General features: G+C 40.0%; 2 protein-coding genes and 1 pseudogene across 2 annotated transcripts; 2 read left to right on the forward strand and 1 right to left on the reverse strand.

The window, feature by feature from the left end:
- Positions 1-5,155: 5,155 nt before the first annotated feature.
- LOC148298561 (uncharacterized) lies at positions 5,156-5,977 on the forward strand (annotated as a pseudogene).
- A 392-nt stretch (positions 5,978-6,369) lies between these two features.
- On the reverse strand, positions 6,370-6,957 carry LOC148298562 (large ribosomal subunit protein eL20-like). The gene has a single exon (XM_088276788.1). It carries the CDS (start codon positions 6,955-6,957, stop codon positions 6,370-6,372), a length of 588 nt encoding a protein of 195 aa, XP_088132914.1.
- A 1,043-nt stretch (positions 6,958-8,000) lies between these two features.
- Positions 8,001-8,483, forward strand: LOC148298563 (uncharacterized). Its single transcript, XM_088276789.1, has 3 exons — positions 8,001-8,134; positions 8,229-8,268; positions 8,388-8,483. Exons 1-3 carry the CDS (start codon positions 8,001-8,003, stop codon positions 8,481-8,483), a joined length of 270 nt encoding a protein of 89 aa, XP_088132915.1.
- Positions 8,484-10,176: the final 1,693 nt, after the last annotated feature.

Raw genomic sequence — 10,176 nt, forward strand, 5'->3', positions numbered from 1 at the left:
CCCAACCCCAACCCCAACCCCAACCCCAACCCCAACCCCGGATCGCGTTGCATGGCAGTATCTTTTCTGCAGATGAAGTGTTAATTATATAAATAGCAATGCTCATGATTTAATTTAAATATTTTTTAAAAGCCAATGAGCACAGAATTCATAGCTCAGCTGGACAAACTTCTAGAACGTGAAAAAATCGCAAGGATCAACAACTAGCATTTCGTCTCCGTCACGATGCTCAAGGATATCGTACAGTCCCTGATAATAATAGGTGACCCTTTGCTACAATGCTGAAAATTGGGACAAGCTATTTGAAATGATTAATTTCCTCATGAACCGGAGAGGCCAGGGCAAGAAGGCACAAATCTAAATGATACAGCTCGCTATGGGCTGGCTTAATGATGTCTCAGAGGAAAATCGTAACAAACTAAAAGAACCCTTTCGCACCAAGCTCGTTGAAGCCGTCAGGGACGTGACTGCCAAGAAGATATTCTTAGAGGTACATCCTTGTTTAAAGCGTAGGTGGAGTATGCCCGATGTGTGCTGATGATTGTCAAGAGTAAATAAAACGATAACGATCTTTTGGAGGCCGCCAATATTCTGCAATAAGTGCAAGTAGAGACCTACGGCTCGATGGATCGCAGGGAAAAGCTGGAGTTCATTCTCTACCAACTCAAGATTATGCTCAAGAAAAGTGACTACGTGAGATTCTTCATCATCAGCAAGAAGATCAACGAGAATAATATAAATGACGATTCAATTGCCGACATTAAAATACATTTCTACTCGTATATGGCAATCTATTATAACCATGAAAATAATTATCTTTAGGCAAGCAGATGCTACAGGATTCTCTGGGAAACCCTTAAGACTACCAAAAACATTCCTTAAAAAATGGACTTCAATTTCTCGAAAGACATTAACCACGTGCTCTCCAACTATGTCGGCTTCCTTGTATTACATCCCTGGTCTCCATAAACCGAGAAGGAACTTCAAAGCCTCTTTGATAATGAAGAACTGTAAAAGAATAAAAGCGTATACTATCTCATAACAAATTTCCTCTCGCGCTAGATCGTGCCTCTGCCTAAAAATCCCGATAAAAAAAATTCCGATAAAAAAAACCCCGATCAAACAAATCCCGATAAAGCAGATCTCGATAAAGAAGATCTCGATTTATATAACATCAAGGACTTTGAGTTGTTCAATAAAGGCTACACAAACCATGAAGTAAAATATTTATGATCGTAGAAACATCTGAAGTAATTAAAGAGAATGCTTGTTCAGCACAATATCAGAGTGGTGGCAAAATACTACTCGGAGCTCACTCTGTAGAGGCTGAGCGCACTTACAAATGTCGATAGGGCCTACTGCGAGTAAGAGCTTTGCATTCTCAACAATAATAAAGTCATTTCGTGCCGCGTGGATAGGATCAGTGATATCATTGATTTTAAGGAAATTTAACATTAAAATAAAATGCTTACCAACTGGAACTCCTCCATCAACAACATTCTCGACATGGTGGACATCGCGTCCAATTTGATCAATAGAGAAAGAGAAATCTATGGCAAATGATCGATCCAATCAAATTACATAAATTGTTCAATTATTATCAATACCTACCTATTTTTGTATCTATGCAAGTAGGAAGTGTATGTATATATGCAGCCTCACTATATGTTATGTTATGTGAAATATGTATCGTTATAGGAAATATGCGGCTATATGTTATGCAAAATAGGCAAGTGTATATTGTTATATGAAATATGTATTCAGAGTTTGCTATCAGACAGCTGCCTCTTTGGCCTCTTCCTGTTCGACCTTCTTGTCTTCCTTCTGGTCTTCTTCTTTGGTTTCAGCTTTGCTCTCGGCCAAGATCGTTTCATTGAGAATGCAAGCCTTCTCGAATTATTCTTTGAATTTATCACAGTCATCCTTGGATGTGAACTTGGCGCAGAATTTTTCAGTTTCGGGTTTCTCATCCGAAATGTCGTATGCAGCCCAAGTCCATGCGTTATTGGAGGTCTTCATGGATTCTAACTTACAGAAAATGTGCTTGGTTTGCAACAAGTGATTGACTATGCATTTATGAGTTTTCTAGGCGCGCACCAATATTCTGAAGAGACCACTTTTTTTATTCTTCAAAATCTTCAGCTCTCCCACTCCCCTTTCTTTCCACTCGACTCTCCATCGATAGATCTTTGCCCTCATTTTTATGACAACATCTTCATCTTCTTCTCCTGTGACAACTGGTATTTCAGGGAGGTCACATAGCTTCCAATCTCCAACGACTTAAGCTTCGGGGTCATAGTCCTAGTCAGCTGATTCGTTATCTTCAGGCTTTTCCTTCTTTTATAGCTCTGACATGATGCTTGTTGAAGAATGATATTATAATTCCAAAATAATTGAAAGCATTTATTCTCGCAATTCTTGAAGGCAGCGACCAAAGTTAATAAAATCCAGTCGCATTCTCTTCATGGACAGGTACATCATTATTGGTTTGAGGACATCATCGGATTTTCAAGAGCATTCAAGCAAAAGCACGCATCATTTAAAATAATTCTCAAATAAAATGCCTGTATTACATGAGTTGCTCATAAACTACATATTATTTCATATCGAATCAAAGTATATATCTATAATACACAGCTAGTATTGCTTAAATGCGGCATATAAAATTTAAATGTCTTGGCCTCGAGTTAGTATCGAACTTTTTTACTTTACTTTTGCATTCAATAGCATTCTTAGATCAACTTTTGATAGAGAAACTGTGCCTCTTTATTATTTTCCTCAATCAAATGCTCGATGTAGCTTCATATTGACCTACGGTCTCTGAGGTCGAGCATTCGCACGAGAAGGCTATTCATCTTTCGATTTGTCACCTCGAGCATTGCTATAGATTAAAGATAAAGGCGATAGTAAATAATTTAAGACAGAAGAAAAGGATGACTTCTAGCTCATCAGCACTTATTGCTATGACAAAATCTTAAATAAGACATATTATGATTTTAATTCGGACGGATAGTGATTTGCGTAAAACTTAATAAAGTTATCAACATTTCTACATGATGATTGCCTACATGAGACTTGCGTGTCTTTTCTCTAAGACTAAAAACATTCAAGGAGCTTCAAGACCACCTGTTTCTCCTTTTGCTCCGCATAAATCCTCAACATTAAAGCCAAACATCGCAGTCAGTTCTCCTCTTTCTAGAATGCAAATCAAAAAGACACTCGCTGCTCAGCAAATAATTGGAAGCGTTAGTGTGAAGTAGTAGTAAAAGTATGAGCTTAAGCCGAAGAAGAGTGCAGTTGTAACTGTTATGGGGCATGTTGACCATGGCAAAACTACTTTAATTGATTATTTAAGGAAATCCAATATTGCAGCAAAATAGGATGGGGGAATAACCCAACGGATTGGAGCGTTTCGAATCAATTATCTCAATAAGCAACTCACTTTCATTGACACTCCAGGTCATGAGGCGTTTATCAACATGAGGGAAAGAGGAGCTTCAATGACAGACTTAGTGGTTTTGGTTGTCTCAGCAGTCTAAGGAGTTAAAAAGCAAACCCTCGAGGTTATCGATCTCATTAAAAAATTGTAGCTCAGGGTCATCGTCGCAATCAATAAAATAGATCTGCCCCAAGCGAACGTTGAGTAAATAGAAATGTAGTTGTAAAAGGCTGGCATGCATCTCGAACAAAACGGAGGCAATATTCCCGTGGTTCACATTAGTGCGAAAACAGGAACGAACATCGATCTCTTATGCTAACTGATTGTGTAAGACACCAAGGACAAAACAGCAGTTTTCGATTGCTTGGCCGAGGCAAGCGTGCTCGAAGCGAGCCAAGACAAGGAGGGACTCAACTCAATGACTATTATCGTAGAGAGAGGAGTCTTAAGGACAAATAGCATTATCATAATCGGGCATCAATCGTTTAGGACGAAGATAATGAGAGATGACAATGGGAATCAGTTGAGCGAAGTACTTCCGGGAGAGGCAGTTCAAGTTATGGGAATTCCTTATATTCCATCACCTGGAGATCACATCGTCGAGGCGTAGAATGAAAAGAAAGCGAGTTTCATTGTCGAGCAAAAGAAAAAGCAGTCCTATGAAGCTTCGAGATCTCAGGTCGATAACACCAATATAAAAGCGTCCAAAATTAAATTTGAGCGAAGCAGAGTAGGCCGTAAATAAAAACGAGCTTTCTGTCGAGGTGTTAGAGAAGTCTGGATGAACAAGTTTCAAGATCAAGAGGACAAATTACTCGAGGGGATTTAAAATTTATAGTTGTTATAAAAAACAACAGAGGTGTTGAAGCTGCTCGACGAGCAACTCGCAAAGCTCGAGTAGCATCGGCAGTATGTGTTTGAGTATCTGAAAAATACAGGCTAAAAGAATGATCATTTGAATTTCATTATAAAATTCGGAGACAGAGGGATGGAATAGACAATTATGCTGCAGCTCGAAAAACTAAAGCCTAGCATTGAGTTAGAAACCAAAGTTAAGCTCAATCTTATAAAATCAGATGTTGGAGAAGTCACATCTGGAGATATTGAGTAAGCCCGCAGCTGTTCTGCGAAGATCTTCACTTTCGGGGCGACAGTCAGCCAGTAGGCAAGGTCATAGCTGTTCGACAATGAAGAGCCACCTCGGACTCACAAATTAATTCATAACTTATTGAAAGATTTACGATAGTCTTGTTTCGACAAGAAGAGAGCGAGCATAAAAGGAAAATAGTGCGGAAGATGCGAAATCGCCAAGCTGTTTGATTTAAAAATCAAGAAAGGTGTCGTAAAAATACCTGGTGTTTTGATAACTTCCGGAAAAATCGCAAAGAATATGAAATGCTACATCTTCCGAAATAAACTGCCGATTTCAGAAGGATTCTCCATTTCTTTTCTGAAATCATTCAAGAAAGACATGATAGAGTTTAAAAAAGGGGAAGAAGGCACCATCGGCTTTGTTGAGCACAACAACGTTGAAATTTCCCAACCCCAACCCCAACCCCAACCCCAACCCCAACCCCAACCCCAACCCCAACCCCAATAGGCGAATCTTTATCAATACGCATTAAATCTAATTTATAGCATAGTATTTAAATTAAAAGTCATTTTAATTAATTGAATGTATTTTAATATATTGTAAAAGGAATGGCCACAGAGAACAGGGCTGAAAAGGCTGCTATCATTTAGGAATTGTATGAACTCTTCGGAAATCATAAACAGATTATCCTTGCCAACTTCACCAATGTCGGCTCGTCCCAAATTCATCAAATCCGAAAGCTTTTGAGGTCTTATGATGCTCGCCTCGTCATTAACAAGAATACCCTCACCAAGTATATCATTAAGATGAGAACTCACGGAATCGAAGAAGATGAATTCAAAAACCTCTCAACACAATTTGGAGGAAAGATTCCTGAGCTTGAGGCACTTGTCCCACTCCTGAAGGATAAAATTGCAATGATCTTCACTGATGCACCAGTCTTCGAACTCAAGCAGAAGCTTGAAGCCAACAAAGTGCCCACTGAAGCGAGAGTAGGTGTCCTTTCTCCCATCGATTTTGCAATTGCTCCAGGGCCAACTGGTCTTGACCCATCTCAAATCAACTTCTTCCACGCCTTGAACATCTCCACCAAGATCAACAAGGGTCAAATTGAAATCACCAAGGAGTTCAAAGTGTGCACCAAGGGAAAGAAAATCAAAGCCTCAGAAGCTGCACTCTTAAAAAAACTCAACTTGAAGCCCTTTGAGTACGGTATCAAGATTACTCACGTCTACGATGAAGGAACTATGCTCGGTGACGAAATCATCAACATTGATCCATCATCTCTTTTGACTAAATTTCAAAACGGTATCAAGAACCTGGCTGGTCTCTCTCTTTCAGCAGGATACCCCATCGAAGCAACAGTCCCCTTCATGATTGCCAACAGTTTCAAGAACATTGCGGCTTTGTCCATCGAGTCAGGGTACAACTTTTATTTATTATAGATTCAAAATCCCTGAGCTTGAGGCCCTCGCCGCTTCAGGACCGGCTGTCTAAAGTAAACAATAAGCCCCCAAGCCAGCAAAAGAAGATAAAGGTAAAAAAGCACCTGAACCCAAAGCGGAAGAACCTCCAGCAGAAGAAGATGATGGAGGAATGGGTGGCCTCTTCGATTGAGATCTCACACGATAGAATATTTAAACATCTATAAATATCATTATTTATTAAGTATTCAATAATGTTCAGAAAACATCCATTTAATTTTAAACTTCAGCAAGGAGTTCGGAGACCATTCATTATATTGAATGCTTTGATTGGCATGAAGATGAGTATGAGAACAAAAGGGGGCTTTAGATAGCATAAGTAAATTATGAGATGTTTAAATAGATTACAAAGATCATTGCTTGAAGGTGTTGGGCCTGTTAGCCTTGAAGATTTTTCTGTATCTCTTCTGGCTGGCTCTCGGTGTGGTCCTGACAATGGGGAATTTTAATCCGTTTTCCCTGAAAAGGTGCGATTTAGGCCTCCTGATATCATCTTTGCTCTGCAAAACTGCAGTTCTTATTATAGAAATAGTATCCCTAGAGGCTCTGTGGTTTCCTGCCATCTCCATATGGAGCTGGCTGACTGCTCCATTGAGCGAGATGTCTCTGTACTCTTTGTACATGTTATGAATTCCAGTTCGGGACTGGTATCTGAGGACGATTCCAAAAGTTTTTATGTGATTTGGTCTGCGTTCAAAGATCTCGTTGACAGAAAGAATCTGGCCTTGAGCGCTTTTGGTCTTGAGCTGCCTCCTGAGATGGTACCAGAATTTCGATTTGGCGACGACGGCATTGGGTGCAAAGAGACGGATAGCATAGACCTTAGGGTTGGCCTCTTGCTCTGTGGGGGTCTTCCTGCCCATCACTAAATACTGCCTGATTTTCATTTGCAGAGACGAGTCAACAGGATCTTGGGAACCCTTCTTGGCGATCTTGACCATTGAAATACAATATTAATTATTAATCATAAATTCATAAATAATATGAATATCGGCATATATTCCCATACATATATAAATATTCGCATACTCACAATAATATATATTCAATATTCTCTTATTACATACTTGCATTTATGAATATTCAAGTATTCGCTTCTTTAATGTCTGTTATAGCTTATCTCCTCTGTGCTTGTAACCACTGCTATGGAGCCGATAAACCCTGAGTTTTGCTCAGAATATCGAGCATTGTCTGTCCGTTTCTCATTTTTGAGTTCACTTAATAAAAAGGCCAACTTATCAGCCTGTATTCCAATCAGACTCTTGCACTCAAAACAATCGAGCAGGCATCACTAATATAATATTCCAATATCATTAATATAATTTATTGCTTGAATCGTCGCCAGGACCAGAAATGAGCTCACAGCACAAACATGAATAATAGAGATCATTTGAAATCAACTGCAAATTCAAATTGGAATATAGTCTACTCGATAAGAGTGCCAATAAGAGCAATAAAGGACTATAGAAAGCATTTGAAAATGTCAAGGCGTGCGATCAGTTCTGCGTGACTGTCAATCCCAATCGGGTTCTCAATATTGGGTATGATTTCACTGTGCCTTCAAATCGGATAAACAAGAACAATCTCAATCATACTGCAAATCGTAGAATTAATCACATCATAAATGATGGTCATCAAAGCAACCATAATCATGATCTAAGCAACTATAGCCAAAATGCGAAGAATACCAGTCTCCATCCGTATTTTAAGGCTGAAGAGACTACGTAATCAGAAATGATTTCAAAGGAGCAGCATATAAAAGAGAAACTGCGCAAAGAGAACGAGTATATTCTGAATTCATTCTGGCAGTAGTAAATCGAGCCAATATCATCAAAGTACCTTTTACGTTTAAAGCAGACCAAATTTCAAATAAAGGCTCGAGTATTAAAAGGATGTCTATACTGGCCAGATTCTCATTGCGGGGTAAGGCTAAGAAGTTAGGCATGGGGCAGGTATCCTGCTGTTTTCCAATGGAGATAAATGCATGGGCTCTTGGCATCACGATCTACTTAGCGGTCAGGCCACTTATATCTTCGACAATTTAAGCAGGTACGAAGGTGAGTTTCAAAAGGGTGCCAGAAATGGCTTTGGAATCTTAAAGATTATGAATGGGAGCTGGTATGAGGGCGAATGGAAGGATAACAAAAGGGATGGTTATGGCAAGCAATACCACTATCTATAGAAGGAACTTTATGAAGGCTATTTCCGGCAGGACAAAAAAGAAGGCAAGGGATCTACAACATTTAAGTCGGGTGATATCCACGTCGGGATCTATTAGAACAACATGAAAAATGGGCTCGGTGTGCTAAAGTATCGATGTGGCAATATCTTCACGGGCACTTGGGTCAACGATGTTATCATGGGCAAATAGTGCACAATGTTCTACCAAAATGGTGACCGATATGAAGGCGAGTATCGGAAAGGAGTGCGTGTCGGCTTTGGCAGATACTATTTCATCAATAAATAGATAATAGAGGGCGACTGGTGCGGGGATGCTTTGGTGAATGGAAAAGTATACTATAATAATGGAGATATTTACGAGGGGCAAATCGTATCAGGCATGAAAGAGGACTGCGGTAAGTATCTCTATGCCAATGGCGACTAACAGAAAGGGTTCTGGAGCAGGGACAAGAAGCATGGGTAGGGCCAGTTCTGGGGAGTCGACGGCGCAAGCTTTGTGGGCTACTGGCACAATGATGAGTTGGCACAATAGCCTAAGCAAGTGATGCAATGCCGAAAGAGCAATGATTATGTAACTCCCCTTAAAAAAGCAAAGCATTCTTCATATTTTTCACAGTTATGAGCAGCTCGCGACAATTGCATTCATGAGACTTAGGCGTTTAAAGAAAGGAGATCAGAGAAGCCAAATTTTGATTGATGAATTCACCCTCAATTCGAACTTGCTCATAAGTTGTTGTAAGGATATATTATAATTATAAATGATGTATGTCGTATGAGGGATATTTATTAACATTCAACTATCATACTCGCCGGGTAATATCGCGACAAAATGTGATACCCATTCTCATACTTTCATGACCAAAGGGCCTTCATACTACGGATTATGGTGCTCCCACGGCTCGAACCTATATTCTTATTTGATCTGATAGTTTCTTTTGGCCTGATCTGACTAATTGTGCTGATTTTTCTACTTGACAATTATGATTCGATTCGAATTGTCATCATCGCGAGCATTGTGGCCGCTGCCGATATTGTCGCCGTAGATTGGCTTGTGCCTGATAGGCTTATTCTTGTAGCTGATTGGCATTTCCTTGGAGAGATATTGGAACTCCTGCATTTTCTGTTATTTCAAATCCAAGCTCTTCTGCAGTTTCTACAGCTCGGCATAGTGGTTCTTATCGCTGAAGATGCTCTTGTAGTTGGTCACCGTGTTGTTTGGCTCGAAGTTGATCACACTCCCATGCGGATCTTGGCTTGCTCTTGACTAAATGCTGCTGTATCTGTTGAGATACTACTTCAGGAGATCCGATTTTTTGCGGCAGAAGTCATTCCGGAATTTCCTCGGTGAAAACATTGAGTTATGCGCTGTTTTTAAAAGATGGCTATCATCATTGTTTTTTTGTCCGTCATTCAAGACATGCTTTTTGGCTGTGGCTGTGGCTGTGGCTGTGGCTGCGGCTGCGGCTGCGGCTGTGACTGTGGCTGTGGGTTGATTTTTCATCTCGATGCTTCTGCTCATTATGATTTTGCGGTAGGTCGAATTGAGATGTATCTTATTGACTCTCTTATTCTCAAATTGATATTTGCTTGTGTATTCGATTTCGTAGACATTCGGCTTTTTCCTACTTTGCTTGAAGAGCTTCGACTGCTCTTGCTCGATAATACCTTCCCATTATCGAAAAGGAGTGCTATCAAAGCTGAGCTGGGCATCTTAACCCAATCGCTACTCGATTCGAAATGCCGGTTTCATTGGAGGGCTGATATCGGTTTATTTAGACCGAAGCTTTTGATTGAGAGCGTGACTATTTTTATTTTCATGATGCCCCTGGTTGCTTTAGTGGAAAAACGAATTATTTGGATTTGTCAATTGTGGAAGCCCTCGAGTAGAGTTCTTGTTCTTATATTTGCTCATGTATGGATTATTTACAAGGTTGTTATTCCGCTAAGGGGAGGCTGCTTCCAACGCAGGTAGCAGACTG

Source organism: Brachycentrus maculatus, unplaced genomic scaffold (genome assembly GCF_059751285.1).
Source record: "Brachycentrus maculatus isolate JH-2025_06_01 unplaced genomic scaffold, ASM5975128v1 h1tg001873l, whole genome shotgun sequence".
Taxonomy (NCBI): Eukaryota; Metazoa; Arthropoda; class Insecta; order Trichoptera; family Brachycentridae; genus Brachycentrus; species Brachycentrus maculatus.